The sequence below is a fragment of the Mangifera indica genome, chromosome 17, assembly GCF_011075055.1.
Source record: "Mangifera indica cultivar Alphonso chromosome 17, CATAS_Mindica_2.1, whole genome shotgun sequence".
Lineage (NCBI taxonomy): Eukaryota > Viridiplantae > Streptophyta > Magnoliopsida > Sapindales > Anacardiaceae > Mangifera > Mangifera indica.
In genome coordinates, this window is record NC_058153.1 from 5,882,497 (window position 1) to 5,909,828 (window position 27,332).

Sequence of the window (27,332 nt, forward strand, 5' to 3'; positions counted from 1 at the left end):
ATTTATTCTTAAGGTGTTAACTGAGTTTCACTATTCTCTCACGGGAGGCCACTCTGGCTTCCTCAAAACTTATAAAAAGGTTGCAGCGGTTCTTTACTAGGAGGGTATGAAATCTGATGTCAAAAAATTTGTTTCAGAGTGAAATCTGTCAAAGGATGAAGTATGATGCTACGTCTCCTGCTGGACTTCTACAACCCTTACCAATTCCATTACAGATTTGGGAAGCCTTATCAATGGATTTCATCACCGGCCTGCCAAGAATCAAAGGAGTAGATACCATTCTAGTGGTAGTCGATCGCCTATCAAAATATAGGCATTTCTTAGCCATTCGAAGGCCATATACCGCACAAGACATTGCTGAATTATTTGCTAGAGAAATAGTACGTTTGCATGGGTTCCCACAGTCTATAGTCACTGATAGAGACTGTGTTTTTATGAGTTACTTTTGGAGGGAGTTGTTTAAGATAGCAAGAACGACTTTGAAATACAGCTCAACTTATCACCCACAAACCGACGGCCAAACCGAAGTTGTCAATCGAAGCATTGAAACGTACTTACGTTGTTTCTGCAACGGTAAGCCTAAAAGTTGGCTTAATTGGCTTGCTTGGGCTAAGTATTGGTATAATACATCGTTCCACGGCTCCGCTGAAATGACGCCTTTCAAGGCAGTCTATGGGAGGGACCCTCCACCACTCCTTTGATGGGCAGAAGACAATTCCAAAATTGAGGGGGTAAATGCTCTCATAAGAGACCGAAATTTAATCATTTCTGAGTTGAAGCAGAATTTACAAAAGGCTCAAGAACGAATGAAAATTCAAACTAATCGACATCGTCAGGAGGTAGAGTTTGACTTGGGTGATTACGTATACCTGAAACTTCAGCCTTATCGCCTTTGTTCATTGGTTTCCCGACCCAACAAAAAACTCAGCCCATGGTTCTACAATCCTTATGAGATAATTGAAAAGGTGGGTCAAGTAGCTTACAAATTGAAGCTTTTGGAGTCAGCAAAAATTCATCCCATTTTTCATGTCTCGTAATTGAAGAAACAGATTGGCACCTCGGTTCAAAGCCAAACCTTACCCGAGTGTTTGAGTGATGAAGGGGAGCTAAGAGTTCAACCAGAAGAGGTTCTGAATTTTAAATATTCTCGTCAAGGGGATTTGGAATTGCTAGTAAAATGGAAAATCTGTCAGAAATTGAATCATTCTGGGAACAATACACCAGCTTCAAATGGCTTTTCCCTTATTTCCACCTTGAGGACAAGGTGTCTCTAGATGGGTGGGGAAATGTTAGGATTAAAGTATATGTGAAGAAACAAAGGAAAAATAGAGCTGAAGAGAGGACAATTGGCAGTATTCAGGATGAAACAAATGGCAGATAGCTGTTGGCAAAAGAAAGCCTGGAGGAAACAGAAGGAAGACAGGAAAAAGCAAAGGAGGATTCAGAGACAGAACTGGCATTAACAGAAAAAGAGATAATAAAGACGCAACTGTTTAAAGGGACACCCAGAATGTCTCAGCCAAAAATGGCAAACTAGGAAAAAAGGTCAACTGGGAAAGAAATAAGGAAAGATATAGACCTGGAGGGGAAGCACGGAGAGGAGGAAGAAGAGGGAATGAAGAAGAATTAGAGTGTGGAGAGACCAGTCTCTCGAAAGCTGGAGTTGTTATGTGCTCCTATGAATTTAGTCAAATTTTGTGTTAATTGTGGGGCGTTAACATCTGTTGGTGTTAATTACTTTTGTAATATTTGTGTTGGTAAAAACATTGAAACTGTGAACTGATATCTGTATTCCAGAAAATTATCAATACAAATATCTTTCATATTTATTATTTTTGTTACAATATTGTTTCCATACATATTCTGTTACATTGTTGTCGGAGTGATTCATCGACGTTACAATTAATTGAACAAACAGCCACGTACGGTGCCATCGAACCAGGTCTGTATCAAGTTGAGGCTGCATTCCTTCACTTGACCGTTCTGCGATTGAGAATTGTTTGTAACTTGTGGTTGATTGAAGGAGTAGTTAAAAGCAATGTAATGGAAGCTAGTATATTTTCATGCACTAGTTTAAGTAGAGCTACATGAAAGATGTCATGTCTCTGTGCAATTTTTGGAAGCTAGAGTTTGTTCATTGTTGCTCTTATGTTGTCTTGAATTTGGAACGGATTGAAATAACAAGGTTGGAATTTCTTATTTTCATAGTGCACTGTGACTTGCTTGTGAGGCCAAAGTTTCACATTCACCCAATCTCCAATGTTAAACTTCTTGTCAATCTTCTTTTTATCAGCCATCATGGAACAGGGCAATTAGTGCTTGCCTGAGGGATACATCATTAGCCACCACATACTTCCCTATCATTCTTAGCTTATTCTATTGTTAAGAGTAAAAGTTTTGTGTACTAAGGTCTTGTTTTCGGTTTGTGATTATATCCTATAATTGATCGTCATTGTTCCATGAAACTTCAATTTTACATCACTTCAAAACACAATACCCTTAGGGGGCATTTGGTTCTTGGTTTTTAAGATTATCTTGGTAATCTATCTTTTATTCCTTTGTTTGGTTTGTCAGTAATAAAATATTACAATAATTTTCTATTACCAATGCTGACGTGGCAGGTAATATAAATGGTAATCTGATTACTACCTTCACCTTAGGTATTTAAAGATTACCAAGGTAATCTTGATTTTCTTATAACTATATTATTATTTATTAATTTTTTGAGACAAAAAGAAATTTATTTTTAATTAATATGATAAAAAATATTTAAAAATAATTATATTCAAAGGCATTAAGTAAAATAATTTATTAATAATCTTTTATTACTTTCAACCAAACACAATAATTATTTGTACCTATCAAATTTTATCAAAAATAGTAATCATTTATATCTAGTAATCTTCTAAGTAATCTATCTTCAAGGTAATATTTCTATTTTGGTAATAAAACATTACCCAAACCAAACGCCCCGTTATAGTTAGATTGTTGACCTCATAGATAAGAAGTCTAGATAATGCATCAACAACTAAATTCCCTTTACCCTTCTTGTACTTGATAACATAATCAAATTGTATCAATTTTATCATCCAAGCCTATTGTGAAATAGTTGTAACCTTTTGTTCCAACAAATATTTTAAGCTTTGATGGTCAATTTCATAACAAAATGTTGGTTAGCTTGGTATGAATCTGTTACGTACCTGGGTTGTTTCAGTCTTTGTAAACAAGTTCAACCTTACTCTAGTTAACTTCCTTTTTCCAAAAACCTGCAATTTTATGGCACAATCAACCACAGATATACAACAGTACAAGTATATGTCTACTGGAACATTAAAATAGAAGACTTAATAATACTGCTATCATATTGATTAATAAAAAACAGTACAAGATTATCACAATATTTTATCACACAATGACTCTCATCTTCAACACAAACTCCAACAAATTTGAGAGTGTCGGAAACCTCTCCCAAAGTTGGATTCGAGAGCCAACTCTCTCCAAAAGGGTTTCTCCAACATTGATAATTTTCTTCCCTTTCTCTTACCCTCTCTTCCCTTTTCCATTTATCTCCCTCACCTTGAATGGCCTAACAAATTCCCTAATCTACATTTGCCACATGTCTTCTTTTTCCCAAGTGGTATTGCCTTGTTTTTGTGCCATTATTAGCATTGCATTTTCCGCCATGGTATGCATTAGTACTAGTTAGTCTTAGCAGGTTCCTTGTGGAAAAATGGAAAATCCGGATTGGGTTTTCTAATTCTGACAATCTCAAATGTCTCGATTTCCTAATTTTCCAAAGGAAAATCCACTTTTCTCATATTTCCTTCAATTTCAAATCTCACTCAGTCTAGATGACCACCATTTGTTTCAGTTGGGATAATTTTGTACGTTGGTCTTAATCGATTCACATGTATATCTGAGGATGATAAAATATTAATTACCTGACAAATGATACTTGAGAACTAGTCATTACATATCCATCATACACAACTTTGGATGTTGAGAATTCCATGTTCCAACTATATATATTACTTTACAACTAAAGAACTTTGGGATAATGTTACCTATATTTATTCTAATTTAGGTAACCAATTTTAAGTTTATGAACTCACCTTGAAACTTTGTAAAATCCGTCAATGTAATGATATAGTCACCAAATACGTCAATTTTCTTAAATGCGTGTAATAATAATTAGATATATTTCGCTATTATGAGTGAAAGACCTTAGATGATTGTAATCATTACAAAACAATTGTGGATGTCAATTGGGTTTTCAAATTTTTTGTCAGTCTCAATATAGAGTTTGATTGGGTACGAGGAAAGATTATTAGATGAAATCCCCCGCCCTCTGTCAATGAAAGGTTTGGAAGGGTGGTGAAAAGCTATAGTTACTCCTAGAGCCAAGCCAATCACACAATGTTTTATAAACACTCCGGAACTGATAATACTACTATTCTAATTGTGTATGTAGATGACATAGTATTGACAAGAAATGAAACTATTGAAACTAAAGATTTGAAAAGCAAGCTAATAAGCGAATTTGAAATTAAAGGTTTAGGAGCTCTAAAGTTTTACTTGAAATTTGCAAGATTCAAGGAAGGAATCTTTATGAATTAGCACATACATGTTCTAGACTTGCTTGGTGAAAAAAGTATGCTTGGGTGCAAGACAATTAATAATTCTGTTGAGGCCAATTTGAAACTAAAACTAGCTAAAGCGAAAGATGTAGTGAATAGGAAACAATACTCAAGATTTGTTGGTAAAGTAATCTATTTGTCACATACACAACCTGACATAGCCTTTGCAGTGAGTATGGTAAATCAATTTATGCACTCCTTGGGCTCATAACACTTTGAGTTGCCTAGAATTCTATGATATCTAAAGGGAAAACTTGGTAAGAGATTATGGTCACCTACAGTTAGAGGCTTATACTAATGCAAATTGGGTAGGGAATGTTGTAGATAGAAGATCAACGTTAGGCTATTGCACTATTGAAGAAGGAAATCTTGTTACTTGGAGGAGCAAAATACAAAATGTGGCTAATAAGAGTAATGTGGAAGTTGAATTTCGGTTAGTTACTCAAAGAATCTGTGAAGTTATGTAGATAAATAGATTAATAGTAGAATTAAAGGTTCTTACTCCACTAATCAAGGTTTACCATGATAATAAGGTTGCAATTGCAATTTTTTTTAACCACATTCTTTGCAAAAGAACAAATCATATTGAAATTGATAGACACTTTATTAAAGAAAAGATTGATAGTTGAGTACTCTATTTGTCATATGTTCAAACTATCAATCAAGTTGTCGATGTTCTAACAAAAAGGTTGCTTAAGAAACAATTTTACAACCTAATTAGTAAGCTGACCATAAAAGAACTCTTCAAGCTGGCTTAAGGGAAGTGTAGAGAAGAGGAAAATTCCAAAAAGTAAATGATTATAATAGTGAACGAAATAAAAATAACTATAGCAAAAAACGCAGCTCAACGTACTAATTCACTCGTCTATTCTATTGTCTTTCCTACCTGCAATATCCCTAAAATAAATGTGAGTTGTAAAACTCAGTAGACATTTACAATAATTACAATATTCTTTATGGATACTCTCGACAAAGTCTCATCGTCACTTACGTACCTAACACACCTGGCTGAACACCTCACACTACCATCCGTATGTTGCACTTTTCTCCCTAACGCCTCTTCTTGGGCCTTTTTCTCCTCACACTACCATCCGTATGTTTCTCCTTTCCTTCCCCACCATTTCTCCTACCAAACTCATCATCAGAACCTTTCTTTCTTTTACAATTCCATCTTTTTTCCTGGTGTCACGATTTCTTCCACACTCGTCTACGATTCCTTAACATCCTCCTCTCTTCAACACCTCTTAGAACTCCCTTCAAAATTCCATGATGCCATTACACTTTTTCATTTTGTGCGCAAAACCAAAGCTGAGTACGACCAACTTTTGTTTTATGGAAAAAATCCCAAACTATTGGTTACAACTACAGTGGAGTGCCATGTGTTGCAAGTTTGGGTTAGGACTTACATGAATGAGGAGAAGAACATTGTAATTAAAAATGATTTTGATTCTGTATTAACTGAGGTGTTGGTGACTTTGCTCGTGCTAGGATTATCTCATGGGCTTATGGACAAGATTGTTAAGTTGATGCCAAAAAAGTCGCTTGAATTGCTTTTAGAAGCTGAGAATACTAAAGTGTCAGATAAAAGTTAGGATCGGAAGGTTAACATTAAGGTTAATGGTAAGAATTCAATTTTGATAAATGATAAGGATACAAAATAAGGACATTGGTTCGAGACAGATGATGAGCTAAGTGACTTTGATACAATTGTTGTTTGGAGAATGATATTAAGGGAACGAATATTGTGGATATTCTGTCAGAGTGGGTTCTCACAAGGATGCGACTTTTCTTGTTGCATTCAAAAATTCAATCAAGAGCTCCAATTGAAAGTAATACTATTGTTAGGAAATCAAGTTCTATGGTTAATTTAAGTACTCTAAATTTGCCTTACTTTCAAACCAATTCGTGGCTCAAATTTATGTTAAATGGTGATGTGAGGATTGATAATTACAATCATCCACTTGATGCTTAAATTATCACATTTTATTCCATTGTTTTTGACAAGAAACTGATTAATGATCACATTGTGAAAGTAAGTTTTGATTCATATGTGTGCATTAACGATACATTGAAGAATAAGTTCATTGTTGGTAGAAATCTATGTAATGCATGTAGCATCTTGGGTTTAAGCAACGCCTTGGCCTTGATTTTGTAGAGCTTTGTTTGGGTTAGTTATGTTATTACTAGAGATGTACATAAGACGAAGGAAATTTATGATAAAATGTCTAGAAATGACATAATTGCTTTGAATTCAATTGTTGCTTGTTTGGCAGAAGAGTTTATGTTAGTAAGGCTTGTAGGTTGTCTAATCACATGAGGTCGTGATTTGTTATTATGAGCAAAATGAGACATATAAGGTGGCTTCAGTTATGTTCATGGCAATGAATTATCGTACAATTATAAGGGATGAGGTTGTGGTTTTCAGAGTGAAGATCGTATTGGTAAATCTGCTGGAAAATCAACCTTCTTAGCGTAACATGCAATTTTTCCCTGCTTGTGGGCACTTGAACTTGGGTGGATTTTAAACAAAGTTGCTTTCTCTCTAAGTTTGTCAAGGTGGCTTCTTGATTTTCTGCATCTACCATATGTTTTCATTATCATACATTGGTCTGGACTCCATGATTATTCCCTAGCCTTTCACCTTGAAGGCAAGGTGCCTTTTGATGGGAGAGGTAATGTTAGAGTTCATGTATATGTGAAGAAAAGAAGAAGCCCTAAGAAAAATAACACAAGTGGCAGGGTTGGGAAAACACTAGGTGACATCCATCCAGCAAGTCAACTTATAGCAGAAAACAATCACCCAACAGAGGAGCAAGCAACACCACAGTAGCTAACAAATCAGAACATACAGCTAGAGTTTGGGACCATTGAGATATCCCAGGATGAGTTGGTGACATAGGATTGGGGATGTAGTGGAGAGGGAGAGATGAAAAAGGGCCTAAAGTAAAGAAAGATGGCGGGGAAAAATATTGAGAAATTAGGATGAGGGAGATAACCACCTTTCGAAAGCTAGAAGAGTGGTTTAGGCATTTCACCAAGTTTTAGTTTTTGTGCTCTGAGTTCTGTAAAGGATCGAATGGTCTAAGAGAGAGGGGTGAATTAGGTAATTTAAAACAATCTTTACCCAATTAAAGAATTAAACCAATTTATTCAAATTAATGAATGTTGCCTATTTTTAATGCAATTTATGAGAATAACAAGAATATTTCAAATAATTAAGACAATCAAAAGAACATAACATAGAGTATAAATTTTAGGGAAGAGAAAATCAAACACGCGATATATAGTGGTTCGACACAACTCGGCCTACGTCCACTCCTCCAAGCTATCTTCCTTGGAGTATTCCACTAATCCTTAGTTGACAAAAACTCAACCAAGCTTTTCTTCACAACAAAATAGCTTCCAAGGTGTTATTAACCTTTACAAATGTTAGAGCTCAATTTCTCTCACTCAAAAATTTTCTAATCTCTCCAAGAGTGAACTTCACTCTTTTATAGTACGAATTTTAGTATAAATTCGAAATATAATTTCTCTCAAAGAGTGTATATGAAAAATTAAGCTTAATACACCCCAATACAAATGAAATTACAAAGTATATGAGTAAGGGTTTTGAATAGAGAAGATAATTTGCAAGTGAATAGCTCAAAATTAATTTGCTCTCAAATATATGAAAGTTCTTGGTGGCAAAAGTTCTTTACAAATGAATTTGATGGGGTTTATATAGGAAAAAATGAGAAAAGTTACCGTTATGCACAAAAACTAACCCTTTTAAGTTTCCAAAAAGCGCAAAATTCGGTCGACTGGATGTAATTTGGTCAACCGGATGTGACATAGCACTTCCGTGGAGTTTACGTGGCACTAGCCGTCAGAAAATTCAAAGCAAAATTTGGTCAACTGGATTTAATTCGGTCAACCGAATTTCTGAAAACCAAATTGCATGGCTTCTGGATAATTCGGAAGTTGTCATCAAAGAATTCGGCTGGTCAAATTCAGTCAACCGAATTTTATTACATTTTACCCCCTTAATTTTTGAAAACTTATTTACCCCCTAAACCTTTGAGAAGTGACAATTTAACCTATATTTTAAAATTCTTTCAAAACCAACTTGGAGATATGAAAATATAGTTCACAAAATTTCATCATTTTAAATAAGTTAATAAACTTTGATAAAAAATTGGCTTACCCAATAAGTTTGAAAAGCAACATTTTAATCTAAAATGTGAAAGATATGAGAATAAGTTTTCAAGTAAGTTATCACATGCAAATAAATATTCTAATCAAAACAAATGCTCCAAATTACAAATATATTTACCTAAACTTGGGTTTTTCTTCAAATCTTCAAGAATTCTTCACTTGACTCTTATCTTTCATTTCCATCTTGAAACTCTTTCAAGTGCATTAAGTAAATTCTTGCAATCTAAACTCACACTCAAGTAAAGTCATTAGTCAATATGTTTAGAAACATATTAATTTGTTATCATCAAAATAAGAGATAATGACTCGTTGAGTCAACATTCTGTTCATGTTATTTTTGTTATTCCTGTTGTTTTGCTGAATTTCTATGTAATCAGAGCAATATTGGGAAGCCAATATGATATAAAACAATTTTATTTCATCTCAGTAAAATTTTTAACACAATGTGCTCTTATTACGTTGTTCTACTGTTTACAACAATTATTTTCAATTACATAATATTTTCCTTCAACTCAAACAAATACATTGTTCCATCCAACTAGCACACCATCCCCTATAGGTTGCATTTGTATTGAGAAGAAAATTTCCCCTAGCAGCAGCAGTTCCTGTTGTGACTACTCTGGCTACCTATTACTTGCCTATATCAAATTTGCTCCTATACCACCACTTGAAGCATCTGCTTCAATCACAAACTCTTTAGAAGGAAAAGGCAAAGCTAACATTGGTGTGTAAATCATGACTTCCTTGAATTTGTCAAGAGTTGTCTGGGTTGGGTTGTTTCATTTCATTGCAAAGCATCCTTCTTGAGCAACTCAGTTAAGGGTTTTGCAATTTTATCATATCCTTTAACAAATCTCCCACAGTATCTTGTAAAGCCAAGAAACCCTCTCAATTGCTTGATGGTTTTGGGGGTTGGCCGCTCTGTGCCAACTTTGATTTTCTAAGAATCTGTTATTACTCGTTGGGTGATGATGTGTCCTAAATAATCTATCTGAGTGCACCCAAAAGTACATTCACTCCTTTTAGCAAATAACTTCTTAGTCCTTCAAGTATTAAAGACAATTTCAAAATGTTGTAGATGATCCAACTTACATTTGCTATATGTTAAGATTTTATATATATCAAGGTAATATTATGGGTTTGCCTAAAAAAAAAATCTGGTTAGATTTTAATCAAGAAATCAAAGATGTGTGTTGTGCACAGTATAAATTCAAGAGCATGAAAATCTATTTTGTGTACTGCACAAAATATTGTAACCACTTTTCAGCATCAAACAAATCCAGTGTTCTCTCCCAAAATGTCATCTAGAACATGTTGGTTAGGTTTCCATTAATACGGCAAATTCTTTCACGTATGTTTAGTTACCTATTCTCCAAACTAACAAGAAGAACTTAGAATTTTATGTGTGTGCTTCTCTAGTCAATTCAATTATAACATGGAAATTTTACTTGCCCTAAGAATGACTGAAAAACATAGAAACAAAATTATCAGGAATACATGCAAATCATAGAACATAAACATCATATACTGTAAACTATCTAGTTTCAAGAAGCCATTTCTCATTTTAAAACTGGAACTCTCATACTAAACAATATTTGAAGAGTAAAGAATTTATGTACTAAAATATTCTGTTTTATCTCAGGTTTCCATTCTTCCCCCGTTGGCTTCAGTCTTTGTGACTAGCATTGCTGCACAACTTGCTGACAACTTAATAACCAACGGTGTTGAAACCACCACGGTATGGAGTAACGCTGTACTAGTACTTCTTTTTAAAATTTTGATAATGATTGGCAACTGTCAATGTCCAGTCTACTGTGTCTGTTATAGATTTTTATGATGAAAAGTGAAAATTTGGTAACCAACTACGGATGCCTACTTCTCTGCTATATTTGACTTTTTGAAATGCTTTTGGTCTCTTACCAATCAGCTCTTATTTTCAGTGATTTCTTTATATGGTATCCATGCTCGGTTGATCTACTGGTCTTGCATTTAGGCAGCTTAATATATTATAAAAAAAAAATGTTTAAATTAAAACCTTCATCAGTAAGATTTTGGCCCAAGTGGATTTTTAACAATTCTATTACCTTGAATTAACTAATATATGAAATTCAATGCTAAGCTTAATACTTAATCAATATTTTCTACTCATGACGACATTAATCTTTTGCATTTAGGTGCGAAAGATTTGTCAAACTATTGCCTTTTTGTCTCCTGCTGTCTGCATGACTCTATCTTCTCTGGATCTAGGGTTGCCACCGTGGGAAATTGTGGGTATTCTCACTGCTGGCCTAGCCCTTTCAAGCTTTGCTTTGTCAGGTATTGAACAATCCAATGTCTGTATTCTGATAACACGGTGCTACAAAAACTGAATTTTACCTGCCCTTGTGATGTAAATGGCTAACACGTCTTTTTCACTCTTCCACAGGACTTTACTGTACCCATCAAGATATTTCTCCTGAATATGCAAGTATACTTTTGGTAAGTAAGGTTATACCTCTTCATTTAAAATGTGCTCAAACTTCCTTTAGGTATCTTCCAATAACTCATCTTATGTCTGAAAACATGGCTGATAAACTGAGGCTACTTATTATCCAGTAAAATCAGTATATGATTCCTGCATTCCAGATTTCTGGAGGGGCATATTTCCCTTTTGGTGTAAGAGGAACAAAAGCATTTGTCATAGTACCCTGCTAAGGTGTTTTTAATTATTGTTCAGCTTGCCACTTAGCAAGGATTAAACTCATAATTCAAAGGGCTAAAACTAATTACCTTGTCAGTGGAAGTATCGTGACAAAATAATGATTCTTGCCAATCCACTATTTTTCCTCGATAAATAACCTTCCAAACTGTGTATATACTGAGCTTTTATCTGAAGTGGCATCACACTCATCTACAATTGTCATGTAGATAATGGAATAATGCAGCAAATGTTATAACAGCTTTTTAATGGTTGTAAGGATGAATATCGCTCGTTCTAGATTAGTTCTTCTTTTGTAGCTATACAACTGTGCCATAATGTTCATCCATTGAAGTTTGGGATTAGCAGTGACCAACCCTGGAGTAATTTATGTATCGCATAGAATGACATATTAATTGTCTTACATTTGAAGCATGTTTTTTCTTTACCCATCTCCTAAAGTTCGCAACTCGTAAGAATTAATTTTCTATGGCATTAAGAAAATGCCTTTCAGTTGCTAAAATGTTAAGTTCTTTGAATAATTTCTTCTCAGGGTATTACCAACACTGTTGGGGCAGTACCTGGAATTGTAGGTGTTGCCCTGACCGGTTACCTCCTTGATTCAACTCACTCATGGAGTGTAAGTAACACTACTTTCCTCTGGTCTTCATTTCTATAATGGCAAATATTGTATCTATATAGATTTCATCCACATAATTTGCACTGACCTTGTGCAGCTTTCATTGTTTGCACCATCAATCTTTTTCTACTTGACTGGATCAATTGTATGGCTGGCATTTGCTAGTAGTAAGCCTCAGAACTTCTCCACAAGTGATCATTGACCTCATTTCAATTCCTTGTATTCGTTTTTATAGCAAATTATCCAAACTGAGAGTACATAATTCAGCAACATTTCTAACATCCTATCTTCCTTCAGTTAGATGGAGAAATATACCTTCTCCACTAATTTCAATTCTATGTATTATCCAACTACAATGTAATCTGTACTATTTTGACTAAAGAAGTGTGGTTGGCCAACAAGATGATGTATTGAATATGATTGTAGGCCACTTTATTGTCAAGGCTATTTGTAACTTAACTGTACACATGGTGTAATATGTATTGTAAAGTCAAGAATTGTAGCTTTCAATCTGACCAACTTTTGTAGTGACTCTTGACTCTTTCTCATTTCATAATTATTCTTTTCTATGAAATGCTCAGATTTATAGAGTTTCTTGTGGGGTTTGTCACATGATACATTATTTTCTTATGCCAGCAATTTTAATGGTCAGATAGTTCCTCTTTATCTTATTTTCATTGCTATTAAGCTGAAAAACACAGGAGGAACTTTTATAAAAGAGTTGTGTTATGTATACAACTTTTGTGTACAACGACGTGTAATCATGTGATTAGATAATTGCAATTTAAATAATAAACAATATCTAATCAAATGATAATACATCATTGTTTGTGCACAAAATTGTATACATAATTTTATTGTTTATAAAACCCTTTCCCAATGGATAACTAATTTTTTACTGAGGGAAATGATTTAATGGCAATCTCTCTTATTTGATGAATTACTGAATGGAACAAATTTTAGTTCCATGATCTAGTGGCAGCACAGCATCAGCTGCAAGCAGGGAGCCTAACATGTGGCATGTGAACAAATACAATAGACAAAGGGTCAACCACTACTGCCTTGGTTGAATTTACAATTAAAGGCAACAACGGGGGTATATCTCCGTGTGCATTTACACTTAATACTCTTCCATTAAGTAGCATTGCTTGGCTATGTAAAGCTCCATCCTTTGCTGTAAGATGGTATTCCTCTCTTGAATTTCCACCTGGGGATGCCTGCGGTAGCCGAACAACTTCTCTGCTCTGAGATTTCCGTTGATATCGCATCGGCAAGGTTTTGTTAAACATAACATTGGCCTCAACTGCGGTGCTCTTGTCTAGATTAATCAGTAGTAATGTGATTCCCTTCTGCAAGGTCAAAATTTTAATTAGGTCAGCAAATTCGTAATCTCAGAAGGGGGAAATAAAAACCAAAATAACTTACTGATTGTTTTGCACAATGAGCATAAGCTCGAATCTTGTTGGTCCCTGAAAAGCTTGTCGACAGAACATTTCTTCCCATTAATCGGTGCCAAAGAAGTGCACTGCATTTGCCATAGTAATCAATTAGTTCATATATGAATCTGAATCACCCGAAACTCTCTAACCGTTGAATTTTCCACGTGATTCAGTGTTAAGTACTCTGACGACATTAAGAGTTAAAAAATTTCCAGGCAGTGCCTTATCGAAAGAATTCGAATAATTTGTAACCTGTAGAAATCTGGGTTTGGTGCGAAGGTTTTAGAGTTGAGTAAACCATAATTTCCTCCAATTAATGTCTGTCTGCAGTATGTTTTCGTGTCATGAGCTGATGCCATACCGAGTTGATCCAAATACCTGTTTGCGATGTACAAAACAACATTAAATTATAGATAAACATTAAAAACCAAACATAGATTTTGGTCATCGACAAGAGATATATTTTACCAGAAGCTAAACACAAATGTATTGGTAACAAGATTACGGCCGCTGTTGTAAGCCCCTCCTGCCTCACCAACCCAAGCAACTGCAGAAGTTCCAGAACTCTTAATGAGGTTTTCAACTGCACCAAATGTACCGACCTCATTATCAAGAACGGATGGATTAAGAATCTTTTCAACAAGGTGCTCATCAACTCCTGTTAAAAGAGAATGCAAACCTGTCAAATTCGACTGACATACTTCTTCGAATAAACTTAGGAATCAGTTTTTTCAATCAAAGATACCTGGTCCGAGATTATATATGTGACGGCTGACCACATCTAAAGATCCCTTTGATTTATCTATAAATTCTTTAAACCATTTTTCATTATAGAATCCACCAGGTGCAATTATCAGAGGCTTAGGTTCCACGCCCACGTAAATTTTTTGCACAATATTCCGTAGAACCATTGTGTCGATAACATATTGAGCTGCTGCAACTCTTGTTCCAACTCCAGTTCCACATAATTCATTTCCTGACAAGCAAAGAAATAAATTATAGCCATAAAGGCCAAATCAGATCCCCAATTGTTTCAGAAAGATGTTACAAGTAGTTAATATCAGTTAATAATGAAGCTTTCTAGTTTCAGAGTGATCTTACCGAGCTCCCAACCATGTATAGTATAGTTCTTTTGAACTGTATAACGTATCAGGGATTCGGCATTGGTGGAGTCCCAAGCTCCTTCAGAAGGACCAGCAGTATGCACAGTCCGTCCAGCAAGCGCATTAAGCCCAAAAATAATCTTAGCCCTGAATTAAACAAAAGGGGCAATTAAATGGTTCAACTTCATATAAAAACAGCTCAATCTAGATAAACAAGAAAACCAAAACGAATTGTTCATACCCAGCTTTCTTGAAGAACTCATTAAGTTCATCCCATCGTTTTATCGGTAAACACCCGTGAGTGAAACCAAACAACGCTGAAGGGTTTCTGACAAACTGAGCACAAGCTTGCTTACCATCTTCATATATGACCTTATCTTGCAAAGTGCCTCCCAATCTAATCTTCAATGGTGAAAAAGCTGATACATCAAACCAATAATTTTCAAGCCCTCGTAAAGGATTAAAATCTTTCTCATAAAAAACTAATAATAATTATTTACCTTTCACTGCATTCAAGAATATATTGTTGTTAAGATCCTGCACAAGAAGCAAAAATGGGAACACTTCCATTATTATATTTTCATCAATGCACTACTCAATTAAAGTTTGAAACTTTTGTAATTCAACTCACGAAGCTAAGTTGATTTTGAATAATTCTTCACATAATAGAGAAAAAAGGGGGAAAAAAACTAGTAAATTGGAAAAGAAAAAACTCTACCAGAGTGAGCATGGAGGTTTTGCCCCAGCTGCAAGTTCCATAGTCACATTTCTCAGGAGGCCACCAGTCCATTGTGGCACAAATGAAATCATCATCAATCCTTCCAATGACAGTTTTCTCATCAATGAAAACGCTTCCTTCAACCACACTTCCATAACAGGAAATGAAGTGTAAGCTTAAAAAACACAACCCCACCAACCACCTCTCAAATCCCATCTCTGAGTTAACTTAATGCTGGAGATCTGACTTTTTCTCTCTCTCTCTCTCTCTCTGTTTAACAAGCCATGGAAGTAACAAGGAAAGGTTACCACAGAGCTCCGTTACTATTTGCAAGAGAAAAGATTTCTTACATATTAAACACTACATTACAAACAGTGAATTGAACAAGAAGCAACTTTCATAGGCAGCCAAACACATGAGAATATTATATATACGAATTTTTATGTATATAAATTAGCAATTTTTATGATTTTTTAATTTACCTTTTTTCTTTTCTCACTTTAATATTATTCCATTATACTTTATTATCTTAATTTATGAAAATAAATTTATACATTTAATTTGTACACGTGATATTCTACTTTATACGAAATATTTTTCGAGATGGGTTCAGGTGTCAGGATGGGGCCGATTAATGATAAAGAGCACGAACAGAAAAAGCGCGCGTAGACTTGACTTTATAGATAAGATTACCAGTGGACTTTGGTTGGTTGATGTGGTGGCGGTCCTACTCTGCAACTGCACCTCTCTACCCCTTATAATAAAAGTATGTCGGTGTAAATTATTACGTCGGCATAGCACTCATGTGGTCTTGAGTTATTCCCATTTACCCCCAATGAATACTTAACAAATCGATCTTACCCAATTAGATTCAAATCTAACAATGTCATCCTTGATAGATTATTATTATGTGTTGGATTTGTAACATCACTTTAATATGTTAAATTATTTAATTAGTGATATTCATACGATCAAACCTTAGGCTTAGTTTCTTAAAAAAACAAGTTGTGTGTGGGATTAGCCAATATGAGTATGAGACTGTTGTATAATTGGACATGTCAAGATATGAATGTGTGATAGTGTTATATGTGACATACTTAAAAAATAAAATTTAGAGGGGTCAAAAATAAATAAAATTAAAATATAAATGAGTCAATAAATAAATAATAAAATTTAAAAAACTAATATAATCCAACATTAGTCCAAATAGAAGACATGGGCTTGATTTGATAGGGAGAGATAATGAGGTAATCGCTTTAATCAAAAGTAATTGTTTTAATAAAACACATTGGCTTGGTTGATAAGAAGAGATAACTTTGGTGTAAGGACAAACGCAATGAGATGGTGAATTTTGTCATTTTTAAAGATAGTTTCATAACTCTAAAGGTAATATTATCACTTTTTAAACTTTAAAAAAAAAATTATTATATTTTTAGATTGAGGAGAAAAATAAAATAAAATTTTAGTTTTTAAAATTTTATTTATTAAATAACGATTTTATCTTTAATTTTTAATTTAAAATTTTAATAAAATTTTGCTTATAAGTGGGATTTCAGATTTTTAAAAATTAGAGAATCAAACTTTAAGATTATGTCTAACATTAGGTGAAAACAAGTCTTTTGGCCTAATAAAGACCACAAATTTATTAAAACCAAGAAGTAATACTAATATTAACCCTAAACCAAAAAAAAAAGTTAAAAATGTCCATTTTTTATATATTTTAAATGTTTAATCTGTAGATACAATGACATAATTACCCTTCTCATCATCTTTAACATCTTCATTGAACGTTTGGGTCATATTTTTCTCTTCCGAAACCAGAGGATGATACTGTTTTAACTCTTAAATAAAGGAAAAAAATGAAATCACCCCGTGGACTTTGGTCTACAATCCAGGTTCATCAAGACACAAATGGGTTTCATATTTTACACCAACATAAATATTAAATATATATATATATAATTTATTTATTTATCTAATTCAGATTAATATAAAAGTGTATGGTTCATTTATCACTCTATCCCAAAATCCTCCAATAAAAGGCACATTTTAATGGCACCCTCAATTACACCTGCATTACGTCGTTTGCAACAATTTAAAAGAAAATCGATGAACGTGCACCTGACACAACGTTAGTCCAAATCATGTACTAATATTATCTAAAGGAATTTAAATTTTTATTTTTATTTTTATTTTAAACTATGCATATATATATATATATATATATATATATATATATATATATATATATATATATGTCACTCATCTCAAAACTTAAATAAATATATCATAATAATAATATCCCTCTTCAAAATACCTCTCTTGACATAACACATGCAGAGATTCTCTCTTTTTTTTTTTGTAATTTTTTTTCTTTGCAACTTTAAAAGATATTTTGCATTAATGAAAACTATTTGAAGCAGTGAGATAACAGTATAATATATAATATGATAATAATTAAAAATTAATATAATGGGATATCCATTTATCACTTTCAACATGAGCTAGAAGTCAAATATGATAGAAAATTAATTTAGAAGGGGAAAAAGGAAAGGTTGGTGTCAACGCTAACACTTGCTTTTTCTATTAATAATTGACACCAACTCACTTCCTCTGGATTTAACTTTTAAAAATGTTATGTTTTCAGCAAGTATAATGAATATATATAAATAATGCATCAAAAGGGAATATTATAATGAATATATATGAATAATTCACTGACATGAATAATGCACTGACTTGAATAATTCATTGACAACCAAAAAATATATTCTTTATGTTCTTGTTTGCTTTCCTTTTACCTTTCACGTGGAGGTCTTGTTTGTTTTCATATATATGTGTATGTTTTTGCAAATATTTTTGCTTCTATATTTTTTCCAAAAGTATTTGCTTCCACATAGATCATCAGATTGTTTTCTCGTACACGAAGAAAATTTAGCAAACAGTTTCATCGATCATCAGTACTGTTGACATAATGGCAAAAGACATGTTAAGTTTCATTATATGCAAGGGATGTAAAATTATATCATATCAAATTCAATTTGATCCAAATTCAATGTAAATTGAATTTTAATTTAGTTTGAATTTGATCTGATTAGATTAATTTAAAATTAAAATTAAAATTAATATGAAATTGATCAAATTAATTTGAAAATTCAAATTCAAATTAATTTGAAACTAGAATAGGTGAGTGAAGTGGTTGGGGGAAACCCCACCAACACTTGGCGGGAACACCAAGCCTTGGCATTTCCGCCAAGCTTTCCCATACTTCTTCTATTTCACTTATCTGTTCTTTTTAATCTATTTTCTTTACTGCTCATCTATCCATGCTTGTATTCTTCTATTTCACTTATCTATTTCTTTTTAATCTATTTTCTTTACTGCTCACTTATCCATGCTTGTAGTTTAGTAGATTTTATTTTAGTATGTTGGTGATTCAAATCTAAAATGTAGCTTAAATGACATTTAAAAGTCCAGAATGGTAATCTTACATCAAATATTATGAACATTCAAATGTAACTGTTTTTATGAAAAATGATGTCACACATATTAATTTACTGATAATCCAATTTTTTTTATTCTAACGTTACATTAGCTAATACCAAGTATGTTAATTTAATAATAATAATAATACAGTTTGTTTGATTAATCTTTGATTAAAATGGTTGTCTTTCATTAATGTAATTTAACGAATTAATATATATTTTCAAGTATTTGCAATCAACTATCAAGAAGGGGTGTACAGATTCCATGATATATATAGATTCTAAGTGCGCATGTCACTTTGGATAAAGATAGACACTATGACTATAATTAGGAATAAACTAACATTTACTCAAAGAGTTATTTTTCAGACAACCTATTTCAGACACTTATTAGATTTGGCAGACCTATGGTTCAGTGTCGTATTTATTCAAGCGATGTTATTTCGCATGATTAATCACGGAAACCTAGACAAAGAAATGTGGTTCAGAACAAATGGTGTTGAGATTTGATTCAGCCCTGTGGAGTTTGCACTAGTTATTGGTCTGATTTTCAAGGAGGATAAGAAGTGTCCAACTACATTGATTGCACGGGGACGTCTCAACTAAGAAAGGAATACTTCCCGAATATTCATAGGTGTTATCCCATGGGAAGATCAAGCAAACATTTGACAATGAAATTTGGGGAGACAATGATGACGACACAGTGAAGTTCACGGTCTTGTATTTTACATTTATGGGATTATTAGGGGTAGACAACAAAACTAAAATACCTAATCGTTTTTCGAATTTAATAGACAATTTAGATACATTTAATCGATACCCATAGGGGACAGTGACATGAAATAAAACAATTGAATCTATGCGTAAGAGTATTCATAACAAATATCAGTATTGTGTTGAACATTACTCACTGTACACAAGTTCACTTCCACTTCTTAGTTATAATATTTTGGGATACTTGATTGCTTTTCAGGTAAGTATCGCATAATAAATAAAGTTTACATTCACACCAATGATTGAAAATACTAACCATCTGTTGTCGTGAATCATAAACTTCGTATTATTACATGTTAATTGTTTTAACAACCATATTGACAAATTTGAACACATGTCAAATGAGCTTCTCCTCAACCCATGGTATTAACGGATGAGATCTCTCACCTACAAAAGACAACTAATAAATGTAATGAAAAAAAAGAAACATTATTAAAATTTTAGTTATACGTACTAGTCATGTTTCGCCTATTGAAAAACCAATATTATATTGTGCTCCAAAGAAACTCAACTAATATGGTGATACAAGCATTGAAGGACTCAGCAATATTGATCATCATAATGTTGTATTGTCAACCTCCAAAATGGGCACGTGCCGATTTTTCATACACAATGTTAGTCAAATAGGCTGCTATAGTAGGATTTATTAGGGCAATTCTACTTATAGCAACTTAAAAGTCCTTGAGGCGATATGTCTTAGTAACTTTCCAAAATAATCCTTCAATATGTTTGGTTTTTTTTTAACTATGAACAGATATTACCCTTTATGTGGTAATTACAAAACTTATGATAGGCATGAGATATTACGTTTACAACAGACATAATTATTGAATGATGGGGATTAGAAATAATGGTCAAATCTAGCAAATCACCAATGCATATGCGAAGGTATGTCAAAAAAGACATCCATGTATATATTCCCTCCTTGTGCTCAATACCGAATACAAGCAGATAAATCTAATTATTACCATCTTTTGCAACAACAATGAAAAGAGACCCAAGATACTTTTCCTTTAAGTGTGAAGCATCAATGCATATCACTGAGTGACAGAATTGTTAAAACTCTCTTATTAAACACCTCATACATATGAAAAAAAACTTGAACCTATTTTCGGATTGATATCAATAAGTGTCACAATTCTTGGGTTCTAAAGCTTCAAATTATGATAATACTCACATAATAAACCAAAAGACTCTTCCAGAGATCCTAGTAATGCATTTATTCCATATGTTTTGGCACGACATGTTTGCGTGTAGGATATGTTAATTCTGTACCTATCTGTCATGTCTAAAATAATTTTCTTTGGTCAATAAATGTGATTAATCATAAACATTGACTTAAGTCTGTTCCCTAACTATTCTGTTCCAGCTTGTATATAGTGCAATAATATTTGATCCTGTGGACAAATGTGTGTCTCATTCATAAGTCGTCAGACCCAATAGTCTTCATCTTACTCTCCCATTGCTTGTGCCCGTCATTTATGTTGTGGGTGTACATACTTAAGCTCATACGGTATATTATCAGAGTGACTAACCTTCCATTGAATTCATGTATTTAAGACATATGTTTGAAATAATGCTTTCAATTCTTCTTTTGAGTTATAAAAACTCATCACTTGCAAATAGTTACCCCTTTGTGTTACCTGATTACTAATACCTGCATTCTCAACATCAACAGCAAGCTCAAGAACCCATTGAAATGGATTTGGATTATAGATGTGACTTGAATATGCTCTAATATTCATAAAGTCATGGCGTCTTTGCTACATTCAACGTCCTCATTACAAGCATGACTTTGACTTCTACTAACATTTTAGCTCGAAACACCGTACATGTCCTTATCAAACCAGAGAATTCATCATCATCATCCTCCCTATTACCTTCTACTTCATAATCCTCACCCATGTCGTCGTCATTATCATCATCAACACCAAAATTCCCACCCAACTCTTAAAACTTTGTGGATGTGCCCACTTATCTGTCGGATAATTTTTCCTTTCTTCCTTACGAACATCTTCGGCTTATTAATTATCCCTTCCGTCAATTAGACTCTCGGTAACATAAAGTTTTGTATATCCTTATGAACTTCTTGCTACAACCATCAAAAACTCTACATCATCATTGTCTACAATCTCCATCGGACCCATATCACCTAGGGTAAATACGCGCACATTTGACTGACTTCGATTGAGCCTTAGACGATAGTTGATTCTTGCAATGAATCCTTCAAAATCAACACTTGTGTTAATACACATCTCTCTCTCTCATTCCCATCAACATATCTTGTCATATTATCATCACTTTCAATCCATTGGCCTCTCTAGCGAATTTTACATGCAATTTTTTCCATCAACATATCTTGTCATATTATCATCAACATATCTTGTGTTAATACACATCTCTCTCTCATTCCCATCAACATATCTTGTCATATTATCATCACCTTCAATCCATTGGCCTCTATAGCGAATTTTACATGCAATTTTTTCCATCCTAACTAAAATAAACTTAAAAACATAAAACTCCAAATTGTACTATTTTAAAATTTTTCAAATTAAGTCCCAAATGCAATATCAATGCAATCAAGCTTCATACATACGTATTCATAACATATTAAACTATCATATCATCAAGTGATGTATAAATATTGATCAAGGCAAGTCAATAAAAAACTAAAGAAAATGATAGTGACAATTCTGTAATTTTTTATGCAACTCTCTGTCAAAACAAGAAAAACAATACACACACGAGCACCAAATTGGAATAAACAAACATAAAAAATAAAGGAATTGAATGCAATAGAAGAAAACAGAAAAAAATAAATAAATTCAATAGGGCCCAGGGGGTTGGCATTGCCACCAACGGTTGGTGCTAATGCCAAGGGTTGGCGCAACCTGTTCTTCATCTGAAATTTTTCAAGCTTGAATTTTGGTATTTTATAACCATCAATACAATATTAAACAATATTATAACAATTTTAAACAATAGAAATAATATAAAATAATAGCATTAAACAATCTAACACATGAAATCATAACAAAATTAAATTTTACGTAAAGTTATAAACATAAATCTACCATACTTATTTCATTTTCAATTGTTCATAAAGAAACACATAACATACAGGCTTAAGTCAAGACTGACCTGAATGTGGATAATTTTTCTATGAAATCTTTACAGCAGATGTTAATTTTCTTAAGAAATTTAGCAATTTTTGTCTCTCCCTCCCTTGTGTCCAAGTTGAATCATTTATAATGGTTTTCTCACAGGTTCATAAAGAAAACACATAACATACTGGCTTAAGTCAAGACTGACCTAAATATGGATAATTTTGTTGTAAAATCTTTGCAGCAGATGTTAATTCTCTTAATAAATTTAGTAATTTTTCTCTCTCCATCCCTTGTGTCCAAGTTGAATCTTTTATAATGGTTTTCTCATAGGTTTTATTATTTAATCACGTGTCTTTTATGATGAAAAATTTATTTTTTTTCATACTGTAAGAATTTCTTCCTCACCTGAAGGCTGAGGAAGAAGAGAGAAAAAGTTGTAGAGAAAAAGAGAAAATCTCTGCATTGGTCACATCAAGAGAGGTATTTTAGAGAACTAGATTACTATTGTAGTATATTTGTTTAAACTTTGAGATGAGTGACATATATGTATACACAGATTAAAATAAGGGTAAAAGTTTCAGTTTCCCTATTATTTAATATTCGATGGTTCAAGCATATATTACGAAATTATAGTCACCAAATATTATAACTTAAACATGGAACGACGATAATATATGAGTAAGGGCCAAAAGACTTATTTCCAACCAAAGATTGTTGATTTCCCAAATTTTCACTCTTTAACTTTGAAAATCTTACTTACCCATTCATGAATAGTTAAAGTTAATGAAACTCTAATCTCTTAGAATTTTATCTTATTCCCCTCTACCCCACCAAACCCTAAAAACCAATAATTTTCCTCTAGGCCAAGTTTTATAAAATCGCATGTCCCCTCTAGAATTTATCTTCAATATCCGACCACTCTTTTTGACGATATCACCAATCGCTCTCCTTTTAGACAGTTTTTCTTCCTTCAGCAGTTTATCTCAATAAAACCCTAACCTCTTTGGCACCGTGCAACGCTCTTCTAGAAAGATAAATCATCTTCCCAGATGATGAAGAAGAGATCGATCTTGTCTTCGTCTGGGAAGGTGATCGTTTTTCTATAAGAAGACCAATGGTCTAGGAAAACGATTGTCTTTCTAAACGAACATTGCACAACATCAAAAGGGTTAGGATTTCATTGAGACAAATTGTCAAAGGAAAAGGAACCTCAAGAGGGAGAGACAGTAGGTAATAGAGTCAAAGTTAGTGGCTGGATATTGAAAATAAACCCTTGGGGAAAATTTTATTTTTTAAAATTTTGCTTAGGGGGAAATATTGTTAGTTTTTAAGGTGTATGGGAAAAAAAAGATAAAATTTTATTTTATTTTTAATATTACATATATAACGATTTTGCTCTTAAAACTAACAAATTTAATAATTTATAAGTTGATAAATAGAATTTTCAAAATTAGAGAGTAAGAATTTGAGAAATCAACAATCTTTCTGTGCGAATAACTCATTTGGCCTATGAGTAAATGTTATATTTATATAATTTTAAATATATAAATAATATATTATTATATAATTAAATATTATTTTAACATATATTCAGGAGTGTGAAGTCTGATAAGCAAATTGTGAAATCGCTTGAGTCCTTGTGGTCCATATCTCGATGACTTGTTTAATCCACCAAATCCTAACCCAAATTTATAATAAAGATGTTTAATTTGGTTAATTGAGTATACAATTAGGTGATTTAATTTTCATACCTAATGCTTCTCTAACCTTTTCATTTTGCAGCTGTCCTCCACCAATGTCCTTATCCAATCTTCTTTTCTCCATTTTCCCTACTTGTATCTAATTATCTAATCATTCTCAATCTTTCAATTTGACATCATACTACCCTTCAATATTTGACATTGTGATTCTCATAACATTCATTGTAATTTCAGTCACTGTTATTTTTGGTTTCAAATGTGATAGTATGGATATTTTTAAAATATAGTATAATTTTAGAATCGATGTAAAGAAATTTTATATACATATATTCTTTTTTGTAAATTCAGAATAAACATTTTTTTAATTAATTCAGAATAAATATTTTTACATATATAACTTTGAAGTGGGATATTATTCATCTCAAAGTGTTCTCAAATCAATAAAATTATATATATTTATTTGAAATACATAAATTGATACATATTTTATGTATGTCATTACGTCATTTATTAATTACTTAATTCAAAATCACTTGATCACGTATTAACACACATCAAATATATACTCAAAGTAAATACTCATAAAATAAATTATTCTCAAATACCCATGTGACTCTTAAAAAAAATCATTACCCAAATAATTTAAATTATATATATACGCTGCTCATCACAACTCTCTGTTATCTTCAGTATGAACCCTCTGTACATACATACATACATACATACATACATACGTATATATATATGATCTCAATATTCATGTGTTGATGGTATCAATACAGTTTTGAATTTAGATCCTCTTTATAAGAAATCTTATAATTTTATTATTTTTACTAACCCTTGGAATTTTCTCTTACAAATATTGCACAAATTCAAATCAATGTGTCAAATTAATTTTGCTAATTATCTATTGGTGGGTGTTACTCTCTAATCAATGCCCACTAAACCCCATTAATCGAAATAACTAGCATGTCTTCTATTTGCAATTTCATCTTCATAGCATTATTTTATCTAAATTCTTTAAAACAACATCATTTAATACATTTTCAATGTATATAAAGACAAATAAAAACCTTTTTTCAAGAAAAGTGTTGGAAATATTCAAACATATCAAATTCATATTCTTTGAAAACTATAAATATAAATTCAATGTCTCTAGCTTTGAATTTGTAACGAAACCATCTAAATACGGTATGAGGTATTAACTTGAGTCATTTTCACAATCTCATTTGCCCAAATATTACACTATTTTTGAGAGATATGATCTCTTATGTTTTTTATTCCAAGGAGAAGCAGTCATATCTTTTGTAATTAGTGAAATAATAATAATAATAACACAGTAGGAAGGAGGTAGTTTTTGGACAATTTATAAGTGTTCAACTACCTTCTAACTCCCTTCTAACTGTCTATCGACAGTTACAGCAACCGAGTTAAGTCAATCTATCATGAGTAAACTCAAACCTAATATATTCTGCTCACACATGACGAAAGATCCTAATCAAATACTTATTCACAGAGATCCCACACGACAGTACATTTTATACTTACAAATATGTCATGCAACTGTAAGAGCAATCTGTATTTGGGAGTTAAATACTATACATTTGTTAAAGATAATATAGTCGTTTCAACCTAAATAAAACATAATAAAGTGTTAGACTTGTAGTACCTCAGACTTACCCAATAACACTAGCACATTTTAATCTCTCATTTATCATTGTGTTATTTTTCTATGTATCTATGATCAAGTCTGTTCTTCCATATAAGTGACATGATCGATTGGGCAATGGATACACTTAATATATAAGTCTTCCTATTCTACTTGAAATTCTCAATTTAAATTTAGTTGTTTTTCTAGTTATATTTCATATATCGAATCATAGCTGTTTTTCTAGTAATATATTTATTTGTATACTAAAAAATAGATATACATAGTTTTATAGTAATGGCATACATACCTCTTTACATTTAATCATAAATTTGTAGTTACGTCTCTTTTGTTTTAAATATATAAAAAAAATTACGTAATTGCAAACAAATCTTACTAAGTTATTTATATAATTTGATATAGTAGTGTATATAACTAAGTGATTTTAAAGTGAGAGAATAAGTAAATAATTAGATTACGCAATCACATATTGTCATCTCAATTTATATAAAAAATTATTAAATTTTTTTTATACACATAATTTTATTTTTATAACATATTATAAAAGAATAAAATTATATACACATACAAACTATATAAAAAAAAATTAAGAAGAGAAGTACTATAATTATTTACTTTTTTTTCTTACTTTAATATCGCCTAACTAAATATTATTATTTTAATTTATATAAATAAATTTATATATTTTTATTCCTATACATAATATTACTTTATACCATATATTTTTCGAGATGGGTTCATGTGTGAGGGCGGGGCCGATTAATTATAAAGAGCACATAGACTTAACTTTTCGGATTAGATTAGGACTTTAGTTGGCCGGTGGTCCTACTCTGCCTGTCTCCACTTCTTACAATAAAAGTACGTCGGTGTAAATTCTTTTTGCTTTGGCCCCAATGAATACATAAGAATTCAATCTTACCCAATTAGATTCAAATTCCACAATATCATCCTTGATGGATTATTATGTGTTGGATTTGTAACATCACTTTAATATGTTAAATTACTTAGTTGGTTATATACATCTGGCTAAACCCTAGACTTAGTTTCTAAAAAACATACAAAAGTATATGTGAGATTAACGAATGAGAGTACCTATCAAATATGATGAAATCGTTATATGATTAAACAAATTTAAATATAAGTAAGTGATATTATTATATGTGATATTTAGCAAGGTGAACTCAAA

The 27,332-nt window shown here is 32.4% G+C and overlaps 2 protein-coding genes across 2 annotated transcripts in view; one reads left to right on the forward strand and one right to left on the reverse strand.

Annotated features, from left to right (window-relative positions):
• Window positions 1-12,663, forward strand: part of LOC123200100 (probable anion transporter 6, chloroplastic) — a 31,161-nt gene extending 18,498 nt beyond the window's left edge. Inside the window, exons 11-15 of the mRNA XM_044615215.1 lie at window positions 10,474-10,569; window positions 11,006-11,147; window positions 11,257-11,309; window positions 12,062-12,148; window positions 12,246-12,663. Of these exons, the coding sequence (XP_044471150.1) occupies window positions 10,474-10,569; window positions 11,006-11,147; window positions 11,257-11,309; window positions 12,062-12,148; window positions 12,246-12,350 (483 nt within the window). The 3' untranslated portion in view covers window positions 12,351-12,663. The remainder of the gene's footprint in view (window positions 1-10,473; window positions 10,570-11,005; window positions 11,148-11,256; window positions 11,310-12,061; window positions 12,149-12,245) is intronic.
• Window positions 12,664-13,056: 393 nt separating this feature from the next.
• On the reverse strand, window positions 13,057-15,807 carry LOC123200101 (heparanase-like protein 3). Its single transcript, XM_044615216.1, has 9 exons — window positions 15,409-15,807; window positions 15,191-15,227; window positions 14,932-15,109; window positions 14,689-14,837; window positions 14,333-14,563; window positions 14,056-14,245; window positions 13,840-13,965; window positions 13,574-13,673; window positions 13,057-13,497 (listed from the first exon to the last, which is right to left on the reverse strand). Exons 1-9 carry the CDS (start codon window positions 15,622-15,624, stop codon window positions 13,138-13,140), a joined length of 1,587 nt encoding a protein of 528 aa, XP_044471151.1. The 5' UTR covers window positions 15,625-15,807; the 3' UTR covers window positions 13,057-13,137.
• Between the last annotated feature and the right edge of the window lie 11,525 nt (window positions 15,808-27,332).

Excerpts from the sequence above, each read along its gene's own strand:
- LOC123200101 (XM_044615216.1), bottom strand. The coding sequence starts at position 15,624 with ATGGGATTTGAGAGGTGGTTGGTGGGGTTGTGTTTTTTAAGCTTACAC. Across the intron at positions 13,966-14,055 it reads ACATTTGTGTTTAGCTTCTG|GTATTTGGATCAACTCGGTA; the intron begins GTAAAATATATC and ends CATCGCAAACAG. Across the intron at positions 13,498-13,573 it reads CTCATTGTGCAAAACAATCA|AAGGGAATCACATTACTACT; the intron begins GTAAGTTATTTT and ends TTGACCTTGCAG.